The following is a 27,444-nucleotide window of genomic DNA, read 5'->3' as shown; positions in this document are numbered from 1 at the left end:
GTTGCAGGTTACTGGCAGGGTCATTTACTTACTGCAGATTAGATCAAAACTCAGAGGTGGGAGCTCCTGCCTCTCCTACTTTCTCATAAAGTACTTCAGCCTTACTGTGGCTCAGTGTGTACACGTGTGATTGGAAATTATGAGGGCTTTGTACTGTGATCATAGTTATGTATGCTAAACAGTACAGAAGTCCTCTCTTTTTAACAAGAACTGAACTTTAAAGAATCCTGTTATGCACGTGCAGCTTTTTCATAGTCTTTCTGTCTCTGTTTCTTCTATCTTGATGGTATTATCTCTGAACGGTTCTTTTGCTCTCACCTACAAGAAAATATTTATATTAGACTTTGTCAATTTGAGCATTTGAGGCTTATTTTATGTGAAAGATTTATAATTGCATGCAGAATGTTTCTTCACTCCATGTAGATGGATGAGGAGACTTAAACAGATGTCAGGAAATATAACTGCCGGAAGAGGGGTACGAAGTGTATGCACAGAAACTCAGAGGCCATTTCCCTTTCCTTTCCTCAGGTAGTATGAGAGGAAGGAAGACCTGTAGCTGCTCTGGGATGAGCTCTCATCTTTTGGGATGTCTGTAACCGCACTCTCTTTCTGGAATGGAAGGGAGCTTTCACTGTCAGATGCAAGTCAGGGGGGGTTTTTTCCTAATTCTTGGTTTGATTATGCAAGTATGCGATCTTCATGGGAACCAGTTATAAATACTTAGTATATAGGAAGCAGAGTTGGGTACACAACATTTTCCCCAGTGTCAGTTTAATTTAAAAGAGCTGTGGATAGCCACTTGAATCCCTCTCATATGTCTATCGTTTGTTTGGCTAGCTCAAACAGATCACCCAGTAGTTATCCTTATTACAGACAAGATTGATTTTGGCAGCAGTAGAGCAGTCATTTTCCCCATATAGAGAGGAGAAGTAGTACACCCCATGACTGCCAAGCAAGAGTGGGCACTGAAAAAGAAAAAAGTTGTACAATTACAGAAATTTTTATTTTTAAATGAAAAGGTAAGTAATAATTTAATTTAAAAATGAGCCAAGATTATGAGATTGTGTACATTACAAAATGAGATGTGAAAATGAAATGAGAAGTTTTTAAAACATCCCGCAGCTTTTTGTAGATAAGCAACAAAAACATAGATTTATGCTTGGTTTAAGAAACTTGTTTCTGTTAGGAGGATTCTTCAGTATTTTCTTAGTTTCTCAAATATAAGCAAAAGTTAATTATTAAATACTTCTGAAAATACCTTTAAGGGATATTTCAGGAAGGTATTCTGACACAAGCTATAAATAAAGCTTCTTTTTAGATTAGAGAGTGAAAAGAGAAGAAGGAATAAGGAATATGAAACTTCCAGCATCCTTTACGCACAGTTGATATAGGATTGCAGTATTTCTTTCCTTGACCTCAAGCGATATCATTTACTATTTATAAGGTGCAGTAATATATTAAAGGGCTTTTCCACTGTGGCCCATTTCACTAAGATTTAAAGCTTTTGAACTTAAGAAAAATAAATTCTGTTAACTTCTGGAAGAGATCATCATGCTGCTTCTGGGTTTGTTTTAAAGTCATTTATTTTATTCGAAAGGAAAATCCACATTTTCCACAATAAGGAAGTAAATACAATATTTAAGGTCCAGTAAATGTTTGTGCTGATTAAAGTAATTAAAAAAATGTAGTATAGAAGGTGAATCACAGGAATGGGTTTTCTTTTATAGTGAAGTAACTTGTCAATTTTTATTCTGTGCTTTCATATTTGTAAAGACAATGTGGTCCTTCCCTTTGTATATCCTACAGCAGCATGTACTTTGTTTTAGGGGAGCTGTCACTAGAGGTTTGAGGTATGCAAAAGAAATAAACTCTGCAGGTTTCCTCACTGTAATGGGGAGTGGGGGGTGTATGTGAAGATCATCTGCCTTAGTTTTGCGATATACTGTGATGAAAGTGTGGCTGTAATTTTAAAAGAGCAGATGCTTGAAAATGCCCTACCTTACAATTACAAGGAAAACAGTTTGCCACCTTGATTAAGTCGGTTTTTTTATTCATCAAAAAAGGAAGGTGGTGTTCAGTAGCTCAATTAACTTCTAAGAATATATTTTATAGCTGCACCTTGAAAGGTAAGTGATACAGCATTGCTATCCATATGTTTATACACAGATCCTCCTTTAAATTGTTGGCCTCTGAAAATGTTTTTAGGATATTTCTGGTTTCTACATAGAAAATTGTAAATTTTATCTGTTTCTGGTCCCTTTTTTATTGAAAGTTTCCACACATTTTCTAAGTCATGTTTCAAAAGGGAAAAACATTACTGTTGTTTCCTCTACTACTGTATTCTCATGAGTATTTTAAATCTAATGATAGCAGGTCACTGCATTCTAGATATTCTCTAACCTCCCAGCTTATTTATTGTAGTTGGCTCTTTTCCTTGGAAGAGCTCTAGGGGAATCTCAGACCTGAAGATTTTTGCAATTGGGGTTTAAAGTAGATTTTGAATATAGTATTAGTATATTTTTATTGTGTGAGCAGCCTTTTTTTGGATCAGGGCATACACAGTATCAACATGTGAGTGTTAACCATCTTTTTGCTCAAAAGAAGAAACAAGGTGGAAGCAAACTGGTGGCATTTGTTGTTCAGCTTCGCAGACATTTGGAAATGACATAGTTCTAAATCTGTTATTTAATCTTTTTTTTTTAATTAAAAATACAGCAGTTTTGTAAGAGTTAGTCTACATTTTTTCCTCTCCTCTGGTTGGTGGGTGCATCCAGGAGGCACACCAGCCTTTCCCAGATACAGCAGCGTGGCAAGCCAAGTATTTGGCTTTTGGATCTGCAGTGTGCTCTAAGACACCGGTGAAAAGAGTGCAGTGGGAATTAATGTTGTCTCTGAGCAGCATTATCTTTCTATGATTCTGAAGGCAGAACTTCTGTTGTTCTTGGAGAGGAGCAGACAGTTAATGTAGCTGATGTTTCATGCAGATCTTCTGAAGAGAAATCAAGGTGCCTGTAGGAGAAGGAAAGACCTATCTATATAAAAGCCTTTCCTTACTGTGCTAACTTTATTGGTTGGTTTTACTTTCCATTCTGCATGTCAACCCTCATTATTAATGATCCTTGATTATTATGTAGAAATAACGGCATTTCTGGAGGTAAGATTGCCATTAGCTTCAGATTAGAATATTGAGATTCATGTTTGGGGTTTTTTTTAATTTTTCCTTTAAATTCCAGTTGCACAGAATTGGAGAGAAAATATCTCTTTGTACATTTGGGGAGAAATGTGCTGGTACATTTGCTTAAAACTCTTTTAGGCCTGTTTCCGAACTTTTTAGAGTTATAAGGGCATGAGAGGGAGGAAATAAGTGTTTCCTTTTGAAGCTTTGAGATCTTCACGACAGGCAGGAGTCACTCTGCTGCCTATAAATTAGAATGCTTATGGGCCTTTCCTGCAGCCCAGAGTCATGAGATTTTTAGCATATGCTGAGGCATTTTCCTCTCTTTTAACAAGAAGTGTATGCACTCTTGCTGGAGTGCATTTCATAAGCAGTTGCAGAGAAGTTTTCAGTCCATGAAAACTGTGGGCCACTCCAAACGTGTCCATGAAGATTTGTACGAAGTCTAGATTTGTATCCCCTGTACAGCAGTCTAAGTATCTGAAGTTTCTAAATGGTTCCTCACCTTCATTACAAAATGGAAAAGCTTGAAAGCCACGACTTTAGTATCTTTCCTAATTACAGAAGTTGTTTAAAAGTGGCGGTAGCCAAACAAGGATGTGGAACAATCGTTGAAAGACTTTGTGGTAGTGGGAAGCTCTCTTTAGATGTTAGCATCCAATTAATGTTTTATTTAAAGACATAGAAATCCTTTGAAACAAGTACATTTTTTTCTGAAATCATTTTTTACATTTCCCTTCTCTTCTGGGAAGACGTGTCACTAAAGTCAGATGGACCTACTGTTGTGCAAGTTCCAGAACTATAGAAGATTAAGCTGAAAGGAATGCAGAGGTTTGATCCCTCACTCCAGCACAAGCTTGAAGTTGCTTACCCCTCTCAAATATAAAGATAATGTAACATAACTATAGGCTTAGGTAACGGGTAATGTTAATTTGAAAAGTAATCACTGTTTCTTAAAAAAAAATACTAATAAGCAGTTGGGTTTCCTAAGTAGTATTGCTTAACTATGTTTTAAGCTCCTATGTGTTTAAAAGATATTGCATTGCACAAGCAGTTCTTCACCATGAATATGCAGGGGTTTTATAGGAGAAAAGACAGAATAGATGTGCTAAATAAACTAGTAGCATGCATATTTGCATTGATTTTGACAGACTTTTTTTTTTTTTTTCCCCAGCAATGTTTCATTGTTTTCAGCAATGTTATTAAGATAAATAGTCAGTCAGAAAAGCCCCATTTGGCCACTGCTGTGGTGACGTGTCCTTACAGAGTCCACCACCATGGACAGAATGTCATTTTACACGTTCACTATCTTCCCTGCTGACATGCCGCTTATCTGGCTGTCTGGACAGCCAAGTGCAGCAAATCCAAGCAGCGCTGTTCAAACAGAACCCATCACATACTGTCATGGCCACTGAAGCAAAGCTTGCACGTAGGAAAGAGGGAAGGTTTGTTTAAGTTTTTCTTTTCTTAACTGAAAATATTTTCTTAGAGCAGCAGTTCTTGCTGTGGCTTTTTTATTGTATAGCTTCAGAAGAGATTCTGAAGGAATTATGTATTAGATTGTAGGTTAGGAAAAGGGTAGGCAATAAGAGTGAACATAGGCTGTGTTTGTTTCTGTTTTATCCCCATTCAGTTTTTAAGTATCTCCAGAGCTAGACCTGATCTTTCAAGCTAAGACTCTAAAGATTTGTTAGACAGTTTTAGAAGTTTGATTCTGCTGCATTCTTTCTGCACTAGAAGTATTTAATTTGGCTTCCAGGATCCTTTATCCTTGAACTGGAGAGTTTTATATAAGAAGCACAACATACTGTAATATAGATCCTCATTAGTTTTCTGTTTTTCTTATGTAGTTATTTTGGCCATTGTAGGCTGCAGGGATTCACCTGACCAAATATAGATGTCTACAGCTGATCCAGTCACCCTAGGCTCCTTTTCTAATCAACAGAGAAAAATAAACACATCCAGACTGTGATTTTATTTTATCCCAAAATAGATATCTAAAATAGGTTAGATGAAGGCCACTGTAAAATGCTTATTTCTCACCATTAACTATAAAGGGAGGTGAAAGTATATAGGCATTTAAAGAGTATACCTCTAAAGATTAGAGGTGTAGACATCTTAAGTTTGGTGAGGTAAGTCCCACCTTCACTTCCCTCCTTTGGTGTTTATTCTCTCCTGCTAAAGAACTGGGACATTTCATCTCTTGTGCTCTGAACTTGCCAATAGCAAAGTAGGAGACAATGGGTTACTTTTGCATTCATTTCTGTTGATTTAAGGATTTATGACTGTAGGCAATTTACAGGAGAAAAGCCTGCCACTTTATGAAGTGATTGTGATAGGTGAGAGTCAAGTCTGCACTCTCTTACTTGCACCTGATTTCCAAACATAACTGTCAAAACATCAGCAACTTCGCCTTAGGATTACAGAACTTTATCTAAATTTTAACAAACTTTTTTTTTTTTAAATCAGTGGAAGCATCACATGAAGGAAGCATCAAAACCCTATGAATTCTTGCTTCAACAGTTAAGAGATGTGCGAAAGCCTAGAATTAGTATGTTCCCTTTCCATGTTTAGTATTTATCTGGAATTAGCAGTAATTTTTTCCAGTGGTAACTTGCAAGGAAATCAGTTTTGGTTTTTCCAGTGTAGAAGTGGGATGTTGGCTGAACAGTCACCACAGAGATAGTACAAATATCAGCTGTATGTCAGCATCATTCAGTAGAGATTTCCACCCTCTCAGGGTAGTTTTCTGTAGGTGTGGAAGTGGATAGATGCATCTTCCCCATTTACCAGATTTGTTTGTCTGTTCTTTAGTTTAGACAGTTTTCATAACTGATATGGAAGCATGTTTTTCTTTCCTCTTCCCTGCGTAGCAGGAGGAGCTTTACTAATGAACTTGAAAAAGCTGAAAATACACTTCACATGAAATGCACATTTCCAAAGACAAATGCATGCTATTTAACCTTAAAACTTAACTGTCTTTAGGGAGAAGGGGTGGTTTCCAAAGAAAACAATGCCTGATTGAGAAGCAGTAAGACCTCCTGAAGGAAGGAAAAGAAATTAAAACATCATTGTAAAATATGGCCCCTCTAATTTACTTTTCATTTTGCAGTAGCAAGGAAAGAATATAGCCCCATTGTCCTAAGTGCTGCAGAAGCATATGGTGATTCCTATTTATGTCAAAAATACGAAAGTCCATGGAATTTTTTGGAAAATGGTGAAACTTGATGTCATACCAGTCTTGCAGCAAATTACGACCTCCATATTCCATTAGATCGGTATATGCATACACACATACGTGTCTGTTTAATAAAATTTTGCTAACAACAAAAGATTGGCTATTATCTTGGGATTTATATGCATATTAATGTAGTTACATTTTGTTGGATATCAGTCGAAGTTTCAACTGAAATGCCAAAAAAGAAGAAATCAATGCTTCTGTACAACTTCAGCTCACAGACATGTAAAATGTTATTATAGGAATACAAGAAGACAGCGATAGAGGGAAGCCTTAATTTTCCCTAGCTCTCTTGCAACAGAGTGAAAGTGGATAGAAGTGAATAATACTTTCCAGAGCCATTCTTTATATACGTTCTCCTTATTTTGTTACGTAACAGGCAACCTTACATTTTGGTAGATTCAAAGGGTATTAGTGAGATTAAGTGACTGCTCAGGCCCTGGAATGTGGCAGAAAAATATTTTAGGTGTAAGAATCAACACTTTATGTGAAGGCTATACATACTCCATAATATGTAGGAACTAGGAACGCTTGCTCAAGTTTTTTTCTTAATATGCTTTGCCTATGTTTTCCATAGTGCATCCCCTCCGAAGCTTCTAACAACCCCCATAATCTCTGCCGGTCCCTCTTCCCAATGTGAAACATTTCTAACCCTTCCTAGTCCTTCTTACCAGAATTTATTAACCTTTCCTCGCCTTCCTGCCTCCAACCTGTACTGACCGCCCAAGACTGCCCTTGCCATCCTGGATCCACCCTATCCATGCTGTAAAACTGAATGTTTTTACCTGAAGCATAGGCCAGGGAACTGAATTTTGTCTTCGCTGCTGCAGTCTTGAACCATCTTTATAAGCAAAGATCCAGGAGAATTCTTTCAATCCTTGACATCAGTCTGCAGTTTTATGACCTTACTAGCTTCATGGTTTCATCTTGGGGGTAAATTTTCCATTCCTATGCCACAAATCATTTTAATCTTTTCTTGCTGACCTTGTAAAATGCCCTCTCTGCATTGTTTACTCCTGTCGGGGTGTTACCCAAGTGCTCTGGACAGTTTCAGTTGAGGTAATTAGCTATTGCTTGCTGAGAAATCTGCTTCAGTTGTTAAACACAGGGGTATATTTCTAGGCCAGAATAAGTGTCCCCTTCTGTGTTACAGAAAATTGTTTCAGGCTTCAGTTTCTCATTTAGAGGCACTGCTGTTAAATCCCATCAAAGCACTGTTACGTGCATAGTACCAATTGCCTAGTGAACTAACCCAGACGGAGAATAACCTAAAAGAAAAATTATTTGGTGTAATTTACTGTTTACCTGCAGCAACAGTTCTGCTTATATGATACAAAGGGAAGCAAACAGGTGAGGACATACTGTTAGGGGTGAGACTATTTATGAACCACCTCAGAATTGTACGAGCTGCGACCGCACATGTCTCAGAAGAAATGCAGGTGGAATAGCACACGAGGGAATAGTGATATCATCACTTTTGCCTGCCACCTTTCTACGTGTTTATGAGTTTTATGGTTTAAGATTACCACATATTATTAAGCCTTTAAGTTGTTATAGGTAAAATTTTGTAGAACTGGAGTTTATTTTAAAAGAACTGAGAGTCTGAAATGACTATAGTGCTTAGTTTAAAAAATAAAGTAAAAATTGTATATTGTTCAGGTAATTCATATTTTCTATTTAAAACAATAGTATAGCAACTTTAGAAAAAGTATGGCTAGTTTCAAGAACAATCAGTAATATGTTCTTATTTTAAAGTTTTTAAGCAGATAAACATTTTCATCCAGATTGCAAAAAAAGATGTCTTTAAAATTGTGTAGATAATTTTTTTATTTGACTTTAAGTCAGCATTACAAGACAATCTGTTACCTGAAAATAGTTACAAAGGCCTATGATCAATAATACCCACTGAATCTGTTCTAACCCCTTTCACAGGGACAACGAAGAAGGTAAATTTGGACTGTTTCCACTTTCTGTTAACATTTTTAATATTTTCCCTGCCTGACTTCACAAAAATATTTTCACAATCTTTTCCCAGTATTTCCCAATGCAGACTACTGTGTTTGTATATGCAATAGACATTGCCAAAGACTTTTCAGATTGATTTCATTTGAAGAACTTAATGTTTTTGCAACAGCAAAAGTACTAAACAGCTGTTAAATCGTTACCAGTAATTATCTTTTGTAAGTGCTGTATTTTCTGATCTTATGGTCACGAAGCTGGCCACATCAATTCCATGGATAAAATTATTTTCAGGATTTTTATGGCAGGCTCCCAGGACTTCATGCTCCAAAGATGTGCTGTCCAAAACATCCAGGCATTACAGAAATCTTTTTTTCAAATGTTGAACATGTTTATGTGATGATACATTCTGAATTTTATCACTTTTATTTGTTATAATGAGACATTATTTTCTGTTTGCAAAGCTAAGATATGACCTGGAATTTTTTGGATTTCAGAATCTACCTAGATTTACCTTGTTTCAGCTTTAAATATTATAAGAAACAGGTTAACTCTTTCTGTGTCGAATGTTTGAATCTAGAATTAGTTAACTGAAGTTTTTTGTTGTTGTTCTGGTGTTTGTATTTTCTGAGTCTTGAAGCTGTCATTCACAGGATTTCCTTACAACTGGTACTTATGATTAGTCAAGTCTTTTGTGCTAGTTTTCCATAAAGCAATGTAGCAGTTTAATTCCTTGCTCTTTTACTTCTCTTACCGAGCATGAAACCACCTTGGTAACTAGAGTGAGAGCTTGCAGTTTGCTCTTCACTGCTGAGGTTATTGCTTCCAGCCTGAGCTCCTGTCTCAGGGGCAATTAAAACTGAAGTACCACCTTGTTTGTGTTGGGTTCCATTGCAGAGCACAACCTTAAAATGAAATAAGTTATTCTTAAAAAGTGATTGTGAAATGGCAAATCCCCTTTCCATCTGAGAGAAACAGAAAGTGGCAGCAAGAAGCCCATGGGCATTTGCATCAGGCAAAAGAGCGTTGCCAGCAGGTTGAGGGAGGCCGTTATTCCCCTCTACACAGCCCTGGTGAGACAAGCTGGGTCCAGTTCTGAGCTCCCAGTACAAGACAGGGATGAACATATTAGAGTGAATCCAGTGAAGGACTGCAAAGGTGATTAAAGGCTTGGAGTCTCTGGCACAGAAGGAAAGGCTGAGAGAGCTAGGATCACTCAGCCTGGAGAAGAGGACACTCATGGGGGATCTTATGTATAAATACTTGAAGGGGGACAGGAGGGTGAAGCAGATAAAGCAAAGCTCAGTGGTGCCCAGTGACAGGACAAGAGGCAATAGGCACAAAACTAATCACAAGAAATTCCACTTAAACATAAGAAAATGGTTTGGGGTTTGCTTGTGGTTTTTTTTATGGTGGGGGTGGTCATACATTGAAACATGTTGCCCAGAGAGGCTGTAGAGTCTCCATCCTTGGAAATATTCAAAACCAAACTGGACAATGTCCTGAGCTACCTGTGGTAGTTTACCATGCTTGGAGCAGGGGGGTTGAATTAGATGATCTCCAGAGCTCTCTTCCAATCACAGCCATTCTGTAGTTGTGTAAAATTCAGAATCAGTAGGTAGGTAGGTGTCTACCTATGTGCATAGGTAGGTCAAGCCAGGAAAACACTTATTTTCCTGCTATTAACACACTTATTTGCCTGGAGAGCTAGGAGACAGGACCTTCTTTGAGCTGGAATTTGATGTTTAGCATTTCCAGTGATAAAGACATCTACCTGAGTTAATCTAAGTGTAAACAGTAGGAAAGTTAGAGGCATTGAAGGATAAATGCTCTATAAGAATTAATTATTCTTGTATGAAAAAGATTCCCCTTTCCCCCTCATTTCCAATCTTAAGACCTAGTCTACAATGATCCCTTTGTTGTATAGTTGTTTAGAATTTTTACGTCTTTAGGATTACGTGATTGGGAAAAAATATTAGGATTTAATTCAGGAATTCAGTATTTTGGTCTATTGCCCATTTCTAAAATAATCTAAAAATCTGCATGAGTGGTTTTTATTATTTCTTATAAAGTAGCCTTATATGCCAGTGGATTAATAAAATTCCTTGCATGTTCAGAGCTTGTATTTGTTTAGTTTTTAGCAAATTATATTCTGGAGACGTTTTACGGTTTCAGAAGATTTATAGGGCTGCATTTAATGGCAGTTTCTTTTGCCTGCTCTGGAGCACGTGCCATGGTGGTTTTAAGTGTGCTGTGCATGTTTGACAAGTTACAAACTTAGCAATCCCCATCAGTGCTGAGCCACACTGTCTCAGGCTTTGTTTTTGTTGGCTGGTATCCAGTACCATGCTATAAAATACATTTACTTGACAGTAGAAAGTGGAGAACCACATTAACTACAAAGTTCAAAAAGGCTGGCTAAACACATGCAATAAATATTAATAAAAGAAAAGGCCACCCACCTTTGACCTTCAGTACTTCTTATTAGCGTTGTGTGTTTTACAGTTACCGTAGCATTTCGAGCATTACGTAACAGTTATGTAAGAATCTCTTATTTAAATCAAACAGCTTATGAGCAGCCCTGTATTGGTTATTTTGGTTGCTTGTGTCAGGGATCATTATCAGAATTCTACTTTGTACTTCAGAGTTACCTACAAAAAGATTCTTGTCCTTTTAGTTGTCTCGTAATAACCAAGCAAGGTTTATTTGTACCTGTAAGTAAATGGGAAGGTATAATTTTGTATGTACATCTATGTAGACAGGGGATGTTTTACAGAGGAACCTTGTAAAGAATGGTCAGTTGATTCATGTAAACTCGTCTCACTCAATTTTTCTTCTTAAATAAGAACACAAAGCAGAAAAACAGCTCAGAAGAGAGTCATCCATCATCTTGTAGTAAAATGAAGTTCTGACTCATGATGGCTGAATGGGCTTCAGAATTTTTTCAGTATTTTTTATGTTATGTACCTCATAACTTTCAAAAAACTGGGATCTGGACCAAACCAGAAATAGTATGGAACATGAAATGGGAAATGATTCACGAGTCACTAGAGCTGATACATAACCATTCTCTTCCAGATTAGATGGTTCTCATCTCCCAAGTTATAGGGCTATATCACACCCCTAATTATATCTTAGCTTTGCTGCATTTCTCTTGTTAAGATATTAGTGGTTCCCCTTTTGTGAATTTCATGTGCTGTATTATGTGTTTAAAAAAAAAAAAAAGTATAGATATAATGATAGATGGAGGATAGTGGTTGACTATTGAATTATTAATTCACTTTGAGAAGAGTCTATTCCTGGTTTTCGAGAAAGGAGAAGTAGTAAGCTTGAGGAGAAAAAAGGGCTAGAAAAATGAGCCTTGTTCAGTGAAATACTAGCAGGATGATGCATCCTGCTAGCTCTGGATACATTTATTACATAGGTAACACAAACGCTGTTAAGACCTGTCTTCAGTCTTGGGCAGTATCCCTTTAAAGAGTTACAGTCTCTCAAAAGTAGAGACTTTTTTCCCCCCAGTGAGTCAGATGCACTTACAGGTTTTGTCTTTCTGTTAAGATGTGTTGTCCTTCGTGGCAGATCGTGCCCACTTCTTTGGCTCTCTCGAGTCAGAAGCTCGAGTCTTAGAGAGTTTCTGTGCTGGCCTGCTGAATCAGCCTGATTACAGTAATCATATGGAGATTCAAAGTCACACGGAAAACCACGCTGTGTATATAAAAGAACAATACTCTTAATGTCTGAAAATGAGTTTCTCTACTGACCAGAACGGTGATAGAGCTGTGAGACATTGGGTTCAAATACCAAGTTCTTCTGGATGTTGTGAGGAAGAAAGAACCAAGAGTAAAAATCAGCTACTCCTCCGTTTCTGCAGTCAGCCAGTGAAAGGTCAGCACTGTCTGAGAAGAAGGGAAAAAAAGATAAAGTAAAGAAGAGGGTGGAAGAATTAAGAATTAAAATGCAAAAGTCATGAAGGCCTGCATTGCTATATCTGAAGCACTTCATTGTTCTCCTTCAAATCCCCCTTTAACTTTCCATTTCCATTATGCCCACAAAGACCCTGGAGCAGTTAGCCTGTGGAAACCACCAGTTATCACACTGCCACCAATTTGTACCTCCTTGTCTGCCTATATCCATATGTGCCACTCCTTTTACATTTTATTCTGCTCTGGAGAGGAACTTTTATTCAGTCACATATTCACATATTCATTCATGTGCTTAAGCTTGTTCCTGCTACAGTGTGACTTTGATCCACTATTTGACAATATGAATATTAATTCTAAGCTCTAGATGAATGACCAACTAATTGTCAATATGTTGCTTTATTTCAGAGTGTTGTGCGTTGCCTTTGGCATCCCAAGCTGAACCAGATCATGGTTGGTACAGGAAATGGCTTGGCCAAAGTGTACTATGATCCTGTCAAAAGCCAGAGGTATGTAATCATGATTAATGATTAAGAACATTATTTTTTTCTCAAATGTAGCCTTATTCTATGATTCTATGATTATACTAAGAAATGAGAAAAACTGGTTTAGTAACATTTGTTTTGCAGAGTTTTACTTATTTAGTTACAGTAGAAAGAAAAAAATAACAAAACCAGTTTGTTTCTGAAAAGTGGTGCATTGTCCTCTGTGCTTTTCATGGTGCTGTATGCTGGCTGTTCTACCTGAATTTACAAACACTTTCATTTTTTAATTGCATGAAATCTGCAGTAAGAATGACTAACCTTTCATCTGATCTCTTGGAGGTTGCTCATGTGGTGTTATTGAAAGGATATTTATTGTATTTAGTTATATTTTTGATGTCTTTTTTTTCTGAAGTAAAAATCTTATTTAGAAGCATTAGCTTGAACTTCAGTGTCTATGGAGTAATACTGGAAGACCCAGTTTGAGAGGGGGCAAAGCAAGGAAGCACGTTCCTGTCTTTCTGCTAGTCTTCTCCCCCACCCCCACCTATCATGTGTGGATTTTGCTGGTACATCTAATGGAAAGGTTGTAGTGTTTCATCAGAAGGTGACTTGTCAGCCTGGAATGAAAAGAAGAGGACTTAACTAGTCTATAAATACTTCTTTTGCAATTAATTTGCTTTTACAGTCTGGATTGGCTGGAGAACTGGGGCATGCTTCCTTCCTGTCAGCAGAGGGGAAGTGTACACTCCATCTATACTGAGCAATGTGAATAAGATGTTCTTCCACCATCTTGCTCGTCTTTTGTTTCACTGGCATCCAAAAACATAATGTGCTACAGTTCACAGTTTTTGGGTTCTTACTGTGACCTGGACACTTGGATGTGAAGATAAACTCTGGTGTACAAGATTATCAGAAATAAGTTTTATTTTTCTGGTCTTTGTCAATTTAGAGAACAAGAGAGTTAGTCATCATTGTTTGGACCCCTCTCCTAAGGCAGCCTGAGTCTCCTAGGCACAGACCAGAAGAGCTCTAGCTCAGTTTTGTGCCTGGTTTGTTTCCTGGTACTTAATCATAAGGAGGAAAATACCACCAGTTTAAATCAGACTTGCTGCAGACAGGCTTATGCCATCCCTACTGCTGCAGTGTTACAGACACCTCTGGTTAGATAGCTGCCACCTCTGCTGCTCAGGAAGAGTACTAGGAACAAATCATTGCCCATGTTTGGAGAGGAGCACTTTCAATGTGCATGCTACAAGTACTGTGGACAAATGACGTGTGAAATGAATCTTCCACCCTTATTTCCGCATGTCATATAAACTGCTTTGTAACAGAAACACTAATCTCTCTATCCTCCTTCGCATATGCATCAACAACCAGAGATACACACATTCATGAATATTTAAAGTGCTGTATAATTTTGTTGAGACTATGTCTTGAATAAAAAATGGTTTCTGTTTGATATAAACATACCAGCTGAACTGCTATATGTTTCCTCCTAGGGGAGCAAAATTATGCGTGGTCAAAACAAAACGAAAAGAGAGACAAGCAGAGACTCTTACACAGGATTACATTATAACACGTAAGGAATTTAAACATATCTTTATAGCAACATCCTTATCTCTTTCTCAGGTTTGAAATTATTTGCAGATAGTTTAGCTTTGTATTTTCCCCTCTAAAAAGTTGCAGTCTTTCATTAAGTATTGGTCATTGGTGTGAGATGTTAGTGTTTCATACAAATTTTTTGTAGCCTTGCACAACCAGAAAGGTATATATTCTGTATGCTCTGTAAAGTTGTTAATAATGGTTGTTTTCTAGATTCTGATGCACCTGAAAGCCTGAAAGGACAACTGCCTTAAAAAACCAAAAACACCCCTAAAATTTTGGACCTTTCTTAAATCTGTTGCATAACTAAATTGATGAGTGTAGATGGGTTTAGGAAGTGTTTTGCCACTTGGGGACAGTAACAGTACCAGTGGCAAAATCAGAGGCATTAGAGATAGGCCTTGAATAAATCCCAAGTGATTTTTCAAAATTTAGAACCAGAGTTACATTGAGTTTTAAATAGGTTAAATCTCTCTCTAGCCTCAGGGTTATACTTGTATAAGACCTTATGTTCATATTAAGGCTCACCGATGCATAAGAAATAGTTATCATTGTTACTATAAAGTGTTCAGTGATGTGCCTTTTCCCAAGGGCAAATTTTACAAGATCTGTCATTAGTAAAAGGTCTCTCTGCCTCGAGGAGCAACCTTGAGAGGTGTCCCAGCTCAAGGGGACATCACCGCCGTGCTGCCTAGCAGGGAGAGCTCCAAAAATGGTTGGACTTGATGATCTTAAAGGTCTTTTCCAACCTAAATGATTCTATGATTCTGTATTTATAGGATAAAGTGGTTGGCTTATAGTCAAATTACATACAATAGAAAAGGTCTGCAGGAGACTCCTTGTACCCACGACTTTTTGTTCCTTGATAATGGATTGCTCTGCTCCTTTGTGGGTTTTCAGAGAACAGATTGAAACTATAGGAGTTCATGGCCCAGCTATAGCTCAGGGTTTTATTGCTTTCGGAGCCTGCACCAAACCACTGCCAGTCTGGCCAAGGGGTCGAGTGCATCTGTCACATGAGGGGATCAACTTGAGAGATTTTTGCCCTCCCCGTTAGCATTGCCCTATGTAGTGTTTCCTCATGTGAAATGAGAACAGTCACGCAGTTGTGCTGTCCTGCTTCGCTTCATCCTCTTCCACTTCCACCGTGTTTGGATTCAGCTCTGTTTTCCAGTAGTCTTGGTCTTAGAAATAGCTAAAACCATTTCTGTAAACAAAGTAATTGTTTGGCAGCATAATAAACAAAAAGAAAGTTTAGAATGAGAAAGTCTGGGCAGTCTTGGTAACCAGGCCCATATCAAAGCACTTTGGTTCTGGGTTCCCATCTCAGGTACTTTCCAGCCTCAGCTGTCTCCTACTTACCCCGCTGCTGCAAATGCCCGGCTTCAGTTTTTGGGTGGCAGTGGCTAAAGTAGCAGCTGGCAAAGATCAGGTATATTTATCTCCTTTGGGAGCTCTTCTCAATCCATTCTTACCACAGCCTTGACTATATCAGCACATGGTCTATTATCTAAATACTTTGTGTGCACTGTTGTTAGTGTTTATACTGTAAAGAGCTTTTGTGATTTTTGACAAACTTTCTGCTTAAAATCCAATGGAACTTGTGTATTCAATGGCATTTACGAATGTCGTTCAAAGATTTAGGTCCCAATTATGCAAAGTTTTGGAATTTTATCACTGAATTTTAGCTATTTTACTGTTTCTTCAGTTTTGGGCCCCTCACTACAAGAAGGACATCGAGGTGCTGGAGCGTGTCCAGAGAAGGGCAACGAAGCTGGTGAAGGGTCTGGAGCACATGTCTTATGAGGAGCGGCTGAGGGAGCTGGGGTTGTTTAGCCTGGAGAAGAGAAGGCTGAGGGGAGACCTTATTGCTCTGTACAACTACCTGAAAGGAGGTTGTAGTGAGGGGGGGGTCGGTCTCTTCTCCCAAGTAACAAGCGATAGGATGAGAGGAAACGGCCCCAAGCTGTGCCAGGGGAAGTTTACGTTGGATATTAGGAAAAATTTCTTCACCGAAAGGGTAGTCAGGCACTGGAAGAGGCTGCCCAGGGAAGTGGTTGAGTCTCCATCCCTGGAGGTATTTAAAAGACAGGTAGATGTGGTGCTTAGGGACATGGTTTAGGGGTGGACTTGGCAGTGCTAGGTTAATGGTTGGACTCGATGATCTTAAGGATCTTTTCCAACCTTGATGATTCTATGATTTTGAAACTAAATAAGGATACTTCAGAAGAAAGCAATGCAGAAAAATGTTGTAAGGATTTGCTTTGCAAATTTTTAAGTTTGTTGCATATTTTGGAAACTTTTCAGAGGTTAGATGTCTGTCTTTTAAGCTTACAGATAGAACTGGAAAGAGCTGAAGATCTCAGAAGCCCTTTTGCAAAGTGAACGGACCCCTTTTTCCTTCTACTTCCTTCCCCCCCCCCCCCTTTTTTTTTTTTTTTCTCCTTTGGACTTCTACCTCCTCTTTAATCTCAGGATTGCCTGTAATGGCTATTTAAAATGCAGGAATGTTGTTGTGAGAGAATAGGTGTTACTTTTAAAACACAGGAACACTTTTAGAACACAGTTTGGGTTTCCTTTGGGCAACCTTGACTCCACAAATGGCAAAAGCTTGGATCTGTGCATTGACATCTGATGCACTGATTTGCATCAGATGCTCTGTGTAAACTGATCAAGCTTAGTGCTTGCCAGGAAATTGTACCAGGCATTTCATACTTCATGAAATCTGCAAAAATAAAGCCTAAACATTTATTTCCAAAGATCTACTGCTGTGTCACCTGGCTGTGACTTCACTCAGTCTAATAAATCGAGCAGGCTTCCAGAAATAAGCTGAAAAATCAAACTGATAGGTCCCTGGATGCTGCCTTCTGTTTGTTATCCAATATAGACCCAATAACCCTAAATTTAAGATTTGTTCAGTTGTTTTTTGTCTTTGTTGGGTCTTTTGACCCCGACACAATTTCCCACATTTTGGGAAACAGCAGCAACAGCACACCTGAATGTGAGAGCTAAACCTCACCCTAAGAAAACCGTGTCCCTTAACATGGTGTTTCTCTGTTGCTGACAAATGTGTCTCTTGTCCGAGCGGACCAAAACCATTACTGTGACTGAAGATAGTGTAGCAGGTTTATGAGGAAACAGAAGTTTTAAATCCTGATAATTTAGCCAGATTGTCTCAGTTTCATGTATTCTTCCAACCTTGATTAATCTCATGATTTTAAGACAGAACACGATTGTGACTTCCTATGCAGAAACATTACATTTTGGCTCATTGAGGGGATTCCGTCCCTCTCTGTTTCAGATCCAAGAATGCATCTAGGGTTTTGTCATACTCTTAGTATTAGAAAGCTGTAGAAACATGGAAAGTTCAGAAAAGAGCAACTGGTTGGTCACAATACTAATGTTGAGAACTGAATGACAGAAAAATAAATTAAATATGCATAAACTGTGTAAACAGTATTTCTGATGAAAGGCTCCTGCCTGAAGGAACCGTGGAAATCTGGCTACTTTCATCTTTGAAAAATTCAGCAGAAAGAAGCCCTCTAAAATACACCTCAGTAAACCACTGCTTGGATACAGAAGAACTGTGTGGCTGCTTCTGCCACCTTTTCCATTGCAAGGAAGAATCCCAATCTTTGTTTTAGTAATTAAAATAATAAAAATAAAATAGAATTTCTAACATTTCTTTTTCTCCAAACTGTGACCCTTCAGCCCATGCGCTTCCGATGTTCCGTGAACCACGACAGCGAAGCACAAGGAAGCAACTGGAGAAGGATAGGTTGGACCCCATGAAGTCTCACAAACCTGAACCTCCAGTAGCTGGACCAGGTAATCTAGGCATAATCATTTCAGACTGTCATATGCCAAAGGGACCATCATGCTTGGGTTCTACACTCGTTTGGATTTACATTCAAACTTCTTTGGGTGGCAACTCCACTATATATGTATGGGTGCTGTACCATGTCCAGCACTGTAAGACATTGGTCTCTGATTGGAGTGCTTGCCTGGAATAAATTAATAATCACAATGACTAACTTTAAGTTATATAATCAATAAAACACTTAGGTGAATCCAGCTGTAAATTAGACTCTTTCTATAGTATTAAATAACTTCTTTGTATCAGATCACTGTTACAGACACAATACAACATTTCTCTGTTTATTTCTTAAATATGTTTCTCTAGAACACTCTTTCTTTTTTTTTTTTTTTTGCTACAGGTCGTGGTGGGCGTGTCGGAACTCATGGAGGTACCTTGTCATCCTATATAGTCAAGAATATTGCACTGGATAAGACAGATGATAGCAACCCTCGAGAGGCTATTTTACGTCATGCAAAGGAGGCGGAGGAGAATCCATACTGGGTTGCTCCGGCATATGCTAAGTAAGGAAACAAGTAAAAATACAAGTAATATTTCTGGAGGCCAGTGGGAGTTTGGTAAAAATAGAAGATACACATTTTTAATGGTATTCTTTGCCTTTTCTGGATTGCTGCCATGAATACATAAACTAAGAATATGCCATACTCTTTTATGAAGATACGAGTTTCCAGAAGCTTAAATTGTTGAAATTTGACATTTCCATTTTTCAGTTGTACCTGTCAGTGCTAGAAAATTATTTTAAAGCTTTCTAAGTTGATTAGAATTTAGAATCTTCTCCAAATCAATGTCTGAAATTGCAGTATACCTTTTAATAAGGTACTGTCCCATTGACAGACTGGGATGATGAGTTTTCCAGTACGCCCTCTAGTTCTTAATGATTCTTAGGTCAAACCTTCAAAATATTTACTTGGTGTTATGACAGCATATTTTAGATGATTTCTCAAATGTCATAAGTTTTTATTTGAATTTTTCCTACATAAGGACCTGAGTACCTGCTTGGTGTTAAAGGTACAGTAATATTAAAAATTGCACTGATAAAATCTCCTACCAAAAATTCAACATAAAGAAATAAGTGTTCAGTTGTTACTACATAAATTAAAGAGCCTCGTCAAGATTATGGTAGTAAAATCTCAGTAATCCCACAGATGGTAACTCACTCAGTTTAAATTGGATGTGTGAGTGTGGTATTTGTGTGTATGCATTACAATGAAAATTGTACAATATGCTTCTAGAATGCTTTCTACCAAAGATTTTTTTTTCTAAAAATAAATACAATTCAAACCATTAAATATATTCACAATAGTACTAAAACAAATAAATGCATTTCGTAATAATGAACAGAAACTAACACTTTAAAAATTACTAAAATTTTCACATTTTGTTATTATCATTGACATTTTTGTTACAGAAAATAATCTCTTGTAATAAGTAGTATTTTCAAAATGCGTAGGGAAAAGCTTTTGAAGAGATGAAATAGTCTGCACAGAACAACCTGCTGATAACAAACTATTTTTTTCTTTTTTGCAGCCCAGTGTTTTATGTCCTAGGCTGTATGTTCGCTAGTGCTTTACTGACTGTACTTTCTTTATTAGCATTTAGCTCTTCCGTGAAACAATCACCACCTCTTTCCAGAAACTCAAAATATATTAAGAATCATAGCTGTTTCTAGTAGTGACACTTGTTTTCTGACTTGACCCACATGTTCACAAAGATAACTGAATAGCTGTTCCAAAGCAGCTTGAGAACGTCAGTGACCCAGCCTGGCTTTGACTGGGTAATTAATAAGTACGGTATACTGGTAAGTAATAAGTATGGCATTTGATGTTGTACATCAAATCAATGCATTATACAGTATCACCCTTGTTACAAAAGAAGGAATATTTGAAAGCCTGATTCTGTAACAGTTGTTGTAATGAATATGCTAAATATTGATTTTTAATTGTTTGCGAGTTCATATTTGTAAGAGATGAAGCTTACTTTGAATGTGTAGGCACCTGGTTTTATTTGAAATATGCAACTATCCATACTCAAAAGTAAACACAATCGCACATTCCATCAGGTGAATAGATACCTCAGTATATTTTTGGCTCAGTAACTTCATTGATTGTATATTAAGTTTCATCCCTGACACCTGCAATGTAGTAGACATGAAAGTTTTAAAACATAGCTGTATTAGAGAAGGCTTACTGTGTCAGGTGGGCAGATCTCATTACAGTTTCTTGTTAAAGATGTAGCTGCAGGGGAAGAAGAGAGCTGGCTGAGAAGTGGGGACGGTGCAAGTCCAGACTGCTATTAACTTACACACCAGACGGTGATATGTATGTGGGGGAACTGGGCTGCAGCCAACAGTGTGCTGCCTTGATGGTTTTGTCAGCTGATAAATCTCATGCCAGTGGAACGGCTGTTATCCTTGCTTCAAAAGCTTGACTTTAAGATGTACTCTATGCAAAGAGTTATTATTGTTATTATTAGCGTTAGCTAAGACACTGAAATGCGAAAACTTTATAATTGTGTTATGTTCTTAATTTTCAGAAATTGAGGTCTGTATTAACAGTTGCAGACCAATGGCAGTCAGAGATTCTGTTAGCTGCTTGCCTGCACACACAGATAATATAGAAAGCTGTGTTAATTATATCCTATATCTGACTTTACAGGGCATATATGTTTACCCTGTGTGTAAAGCATCTTACAGATGTTCTTATAGCTGCTTATTTAATAAAATAGGCAAATTAGAAGTAATTATCACATAATACTGAATTGCAAGAGTGTCCCTGGTGGCACTGTTAAAATCAGGAGTTCGTAATAACGAGCAGTATACAAACCTAGCGAAACCGGCTGCTTTAGCTATAGTATAAGATATACTGTAGAGTTAGGAAAGGTGATATTCTGATACATACTTAAAATTAAATACTGTCTTGAGACGTAAAAAATATACATCCAGTATGTTTTGGGTTTTTTAAGTAGTGTTTATTATTTTTATTATTTCTCTGCCACCAGTTTTTCCACATTTCTTGTAGTAAATTTTCACTTAAATATGGTATAAAACTATCCACTTGATATATCTCTTGTTTGACAAGGCTTTTGTTTTTGTGTTAACAGGTGGTTATTCATTTACAGTTTTTCATTCTCCTTCTTAAGACAATGTCTAAGGAAACTATAGTTACTTAATTTTCTTCAGTGATGGTTATTAAATAATTTTAGACTGAGAAGACTAAGAAACGCTCTTTTTCTGGTTGATCAGAGTTTTCATAACTCTGATCGTGATGACTGTTAGAGTTTGACTGGTCCTGATTCATACTGATTAGGTCATTCTAAATCAGATAACGAATTTCATGGTTTTTTAATTGTATTTTCACTTCAATAGTTCTTATAAGAAATACCTGCAACATGATTTTTGCTGTTAGCTTATATATTGTATGTAAAAATATATCCTTTTTGTTGGAGGTAAAGGTGTCTAATTTATTCTTGAAGCCAAATAGTAATTGGCAATATTTTTCACTTGAAATAATTTTTTCAAGCTTGTTATCAGTAGTCTGACCTTTTTGTTTCTCCTAAAATTTGAGCTGGAAAAGGAGGGGGAAATATGTAGGAGGCAAAAGGATGGGTAGAAAAAACAGATGCTGCTAAAAAGGATACTGGGGATGATAAGAAGTACATGGTGAATCAGGTGATGACATGTCACAGAAGCCCAATGTGAATAAAGTGTCAAAAAAGATGTGATCAACATGGCAGAAAAGTCATAATGGATGAGGATAAAGAAAAGATCTTGAGATTTTTCAGGAAGAAGCTCGTTAGAGACCTTGGCAAGAGCCATTCCAGTGGACTGAAAGAAAAGGAAGGACAGATTGAAGATTTCAAGTGAAGAACTACAGGAAAGGAACTTGAGGCATCAGTTGTAAATGTTTGAAAATTACATTCTTTGTGAGCTGTTTGTTTTAACACAGCTGTACAGAGATACTATAGTGACTTCAGATGTCCCTCCGAAGGATCAGCAGGAATTACTAAGCATTGTAGCTGAGGGCCTAATCAGGCCCAGATGTAGCTCTCTTCTGTACCATAGGGAAGGTGAGGGTGAAATTTCCCTCCCCACCAAGACAGACCAGAGTTCTTAGAAAATACCTTTCAGTTCAGTGATGTTGCCCCTGTTTTGCTGTCTCTGTCACTACTGCTTGTCACAGGCAAAAGGGAATGACCTGAAGCAACAGCCTGTAGCTGTGCTGTGTTCACTGAACTTTTTCTCAATGGCAATACCAGTGTGTGAAGTGTTAGTCATGTAGTGGCTCAAGTGTCTTTAGTTGAAGAAGCAGGACTGAACAGAATGTTTTGTAGCAGTGATTTTGTTGGCACATGGTTGTGTATTTAAGCTAAATCTTCTTTGGAAATTGTTAAGTTTGAGAGGGAAGCCCCTGAGATTCAGAGAAGAGTCAGGCTGGTTCATGGGGTAAGGAATACAAAGGGCCCTAATGCTAAAAACCTTCACTTTTCAGTCTGGAAGTAGCCTTTATGACATTATTCTGGTTTCCAAGCATGCTTGAAAGTCTTTTTTCTTTGTTTCAGTGCAATATAAACACAAATTTCAAAAGTTACTGCAACATGAGTCACATGCTGTGATATGCAATTGTCATCTCCAGCTGGTTTAGCTGGAGCAGTATTTTTTTAGCTGCTAGTCTATGAACCGCAGATGTCAATGAGTTACTTTTATTGGATCCCTGATAAGTAACTAAGAAAAACAACCCATAACCAGAGGGATTATGGTGATTCTAAAGCAGTCTGCATGGCCCCCGGAAATTTTTTAGGGGTCTGCATATCTGAATATGCTGAAAAACATTGAAATAAAGAGAAGCACACAGTATGAATAAGTCATGTTAGGGTGTTTTTTCACATTTTTGTTTGCAGCCTGTTACCGTAACCCACAATAGGAATGCCTTTGTCAGTGTATGAGATACTGGTTTCAGCTGACAGTCATGTGGAAACACAGGATCATAGAAATAATTTAGGCAGGAAGAGACCTCTGGAGGTCATCTAGTCCAACCTCCTGCTTAAACCATGTTCACTTAGATCAGGTTGCTCGGGTCCAATTAGATTCATGTTGTTCAGGGACTTGCCCAGCCGAGTTTGAATATCCGCAAGGATGGAGATTCCACAGCACCTCTCTGGGCAGTCTGTTCCAGCAGTCTGGTTGGCAGGCATAGTATGCTCTTGCTAAGTCCGTGCTGGCTGTTCCCTATCACTGTCTTGTCCTTCATGTGCCTGGAAATGCCTTCCGTGGGGATTTGTTCCATAGCCTTCCCAGGGACTGAGGTTAGGTAGGCCATCTTGTAGTTCCCCAAATCCTCCTTTTGCTCTTCATAAAGATGGTGATGTCTGCCTTTTCTAGTCGTCGAGAACCTCCCCCAATCACCATGACATCTCAAAGATGATAGAGTGCCCTTGCAATGACACTGGCCAGCTTCATCAGTACCTTTGGATCCATCTCATCTGATCTCATGAATCTCCGTATGTCCAATGAGCTACATATTCCCTATCTCTGTCTTCCTCTTCTGTTGGTAATGTCTCACTCCCTCCCAAAGACTCTGTTGGTAGTGTAGGGGTCTTCAGAGACCTGAGATCAGACCTCAGGGAAAATGGAGCCAAAAAAAGCACTGATTATCTTGATCTTTTCCATATCCTACATTAGTGGGTGATCTGCCCGATAGAGCACGTTTTCCTTAGCATTCCTGCTGCTGTCAGTGTAGCTGTAGAAGCCCTTAGTGTTGCCTTTCACATTTCTTTCCAGTCTCAACTCCAGCTGAGCTTTGGCTTTCCTAACTCTGTTCCTACATGTTCATGTAATGCCTCTGTTCCTCTTGGCTAAGGCTATCCCTGCTTCCTCTGTCTCTGTTCTTCCTTTTGGGGGTTTGGGGTTTATCTCAGTCAGGAGATCCCTGCACATCCATACTAGGCTTCTGCCAGACTTCACCTTCTGCCCATGGATGGAATGTGTTTTGAGGAGGTTGCCTCCAAAGGTCAACCAGCTCTCCTGGGCCCCTTTGCCCTCCATGGCAGTCTCCCATGCTTGGCAGATTCCTGACAAACTGAAATCAACCCCCAAAGTCAAGGATAAATAAAATTGAGAAAGTTGATGGGGGGAAAAAGAACACAGCTTTCCACATGTATTATTTAGCCCTCAGAAATAAAAATATTTTGAAGTAGTAAACCTGTTTTGATAATTTTTGTATAAATATTAATCATGCAGCAAACTCCTACTACACTAGCAATCTCTAGTGCAGTTACTAAGCAGAACAATTTTTGTTTAAACTAAATGATCACTGCTGATAATGCTATAACAAAAGCAGTGTTTTCTATGCTTGTGTCCTTAAAATGGTCAGGCATATGAATCACCATAGGTGCCCCAGTTACTGCCATGTAGCTTGTGGAGGTGGAACAGTGTACATTTCAGCTGAGCTGAGGCTACAGCCATTTCATGCTAATTTTAAAAAATGAGATAGCAAGCAGACTTGATTTCCTCTGTGTGTTTTTGCTTTAGCTGGTTACTGCTAGATTATGCTACAGTTTCTTTTTTTTGTTTTTCTCTCCCCACCCCACTGCCAGCTTTACTGGACTCAGTAGCATACTTACATTATCTGAAGTCTATAACTTTTCTCTGTGCCACTCCTATCCTGGAAAATACATAGGTTCCACTGCTTGTTTCACAAATTAAATAATTCTTCCTGGTTCGAAGTTTCTAACCAAAATTATGACAGTGGCAGGTTTTGTGGTCAGAAGTGATAGGTTTACCCTTGATTGGTTGCACTTTACTAACAAGCGCCTCAATACTGACCTAATGTGATCCTGTATGGTATTTAGATACCTTTTGTCTGTTGTGATTAAAGGAAGGTACACTGTTAAAAAAGGCTAAATAAACTTCCATCAATATGTTTGGGGAAAAAAGAGAAGATGATTCCATACATTCCATCTCTTCAGCAGCTAACAAAATCCAATATTTTGGCCAATAAAGCCTTCATCCCTGGTTTCTGTTTTGGATTGAATATTGATTCTTTTTTTTTCTTTTTAAATCCTAAATTTTTAAGTGATTGGTTAAGTAGAGTTTATGTAACTATTTTCTAATGAACTTTTTAAATTGGAAATTTTTTTTTTAATCTTAGTCTGCTTTCCATGTAGAACAGAATGACTCATCTAACTTCCGGTAGTGTAGGTCCTCATCTGGGTACAAAGTCTGCTTAGATGTAATGAGACATACAGCCTGCACCCAGGGACCATGTGGCAATAGAGCCCTCCAGTAGGGCCATCTCTGGAACATCTTGGTGTATACTTCTTACCTCCATGGCAAGTTTGGAGGATGGAGGGAGAAGGCAGGCCGATAGAAAGATCCTGTATAAAGGGAGCTGTCTTTGACTAGTTTTGGTGACTTTAAATCTATTTTGTGCCACATATTTAACAAGTGGAGAATCCTGCTCTTTAATAGGTGATGGCTTGCTATTACTTTTCAAAGCCAATGGCAACATTGAATTATGCCTATTGTGCTAAGTAAGGCAGATGCAATTTTGTTAAGGTTCATGCATTTTGTAGAGTCTGCCAAATAACAGTTGTTATAGTAATGATGCTTCACATCCTTAAACTGCTGTAAAAACATTTGTTAATACATTAATGAGGTGATGACTGCCTTGGCTGCATTTTATACTTTGTCGTGTCTGTTGTAATGAGAAGTTGAGCATAGCCATCATCAGAAAACTAGTAGTTTTAGCTCCACAGCATTGTGCTGAGAATTAGGTTGGAAAAGGAGACCATGCAGTGATTAAAGTGTAAAACAGGGGAACTGAATGTCCAAACAGTTTATTGAAATGCTACTTGATACTGTGTGTTCATTTAAAAAGTAATCAATAATTATTTTTGTAAAGTTTAAGTGTTATTTAAAATACAAGTAAACAGTGGAGGAATAGATACCATCAGGCTTGACTGTAGGGTACGCTGTGTTCTCATATGAAGAACATTAGGTTTTTTATGTTACGGAGGCGCTGGATAAAGTCTCTGGAGTAGAAGCTGGTTTTTTTATGCATAGGCTAAGCCAGAAACCTGGCTTAGCTGTTCTGTTTTCACTTACTGGCTGCTGTCATACTGTAGTGTATCAAAACGGAGGTTTCTTTTTTTACAGTCATGGAATGAGAAGACTCGTGGCTCCATTTTTCTAGCACTGTATTAAATTGATTTGTTCCTCTCTTCTGTCTTAATTTTATTCATGGAATACACAGCTAATGATTGCGAGCTGATAAGGAAATAATATGTGCAAAAGTGTGTGTTTCTTATGTTTGTTCTTTGCCTGAGAGCTGCAAGTTTCTTCAGTTCTTAGAAGGTTAGTTGATAGGTTTATGTTGAAAATGAAAAAATGGCAAGTCTAGGACGTTCTTTTTTGAAGTTTAGAAAAGATGTCATTGTGTCTAGTGCAGGTCTGATATAGTTTCTGGTAAAGAATTGTAGCCTGACCATTATTTTAATCTTTTTAATGTTTTCTAGAACACAGCCAAAAACAGTTTTTGCAGAAGTGGAACCAGAAGATGATGAAACGGACAAGCCAGAGTGGAAAAAACGTAAAATTTGAAAAATTTGATTTAAAGAATCATTTTAGAGCATTTGAAAAAAAGTGCAGCATTTATTTCTTTATTTTGGCTAGTGGATCAAAATTTGAAAGCAAAAATTACTTCAGTTCATAAACTTGCTGCAGTGTAAAAAGGGATTGTTATATTACACTGGATTGTAATCCCACATCTGAATTTTGTAATAAGGAATGAATTATATTGTGCAAAGAACTCCTCTCTGTCAGGTATTTAGCTTTGTGATTTAAGTGAAAAATATTTCTTTATAAATAGAACTCTAGTGAATTCATTATATCGCCAAATGTTTTTTTTTAATTACTGCCAACTTTACAATGCTGTGTCATGACAGTTTTCAATGATTTTAAGTATATAAATAAAATAATAGTTTCTCAGACTCCTTTTTATTTTTTCTCTTTATTTTTATTTTTTCTATTTAAGATCTAACAAATTACCCCCTTCATTACAAGTGTAACAAAGTTTACACTTTTATTTGGATTATTTCACATTAATTAATCTAGTTTAGTTCATTTGTTTGTTCACACCAGTTCCAGTTTAGCTCACGCTTCTGTGTGAATTTCAGAAAACGAATTTTCTAGT

General features: G+C 37.7%; 1 protein-coding gene across 2 annotated transcripts in view; it reads left to right on the top strand.

The window, feature by feature from the left end:
• Positions 1-27,241, top strand: part of WDR70 (WD repeat domain 70) — a 136,049-nt gene extending 108,808 nt beyond the window's left edge. For both annotated transcript variants that reach the window (XM_087741068.1, XM_087741069.1), the window contains 5 exons: positions 12,701-12,801; positions 14,277-14,356; positions 18,091-18,207; positions 18,597-18,759; positions 26,768-27,241. In XM_087741068.1, coding sequence (XP_087597194.1) covers positions 12,701-12,801; positions 14,277-14,356; positions 18,091-18,207; positions 18,597-18,759; positions 26,768-26,852 — 546 coding nt within the window. In that variant the 3' untranslated portion in view covers positions 26,853-27,241. The remainder of the gene's footprint in view (positions 1-12,700; positions 12,802-14,276; positions 14,357-18,090; positions 18,208-18,596; positions 18,760-26,767) is intronic.
• Positions 27,242-27,444: the final 203 nt, after the last annotated feature.

The sequence above is a fragment of the Nipponia nippon genome, unplaced genomic scaffold, assembly GCF_047370975.1.
Source record: "Nipponia nippon isolate SJK-2023a ecotype South Korea unplaced genomic scaffold, ASM4737097v1 scaffold_71, whole genome shotgun sequence".
NCBI lineage: Eukaryota > Metazoa > Chordata > Aves > Pelecaniformes > Threskiornithidae > Nipponia > Nipponia nippon.
This window is presented reverse-complemented; position numbering and strand designations above follow the sequence as displayed.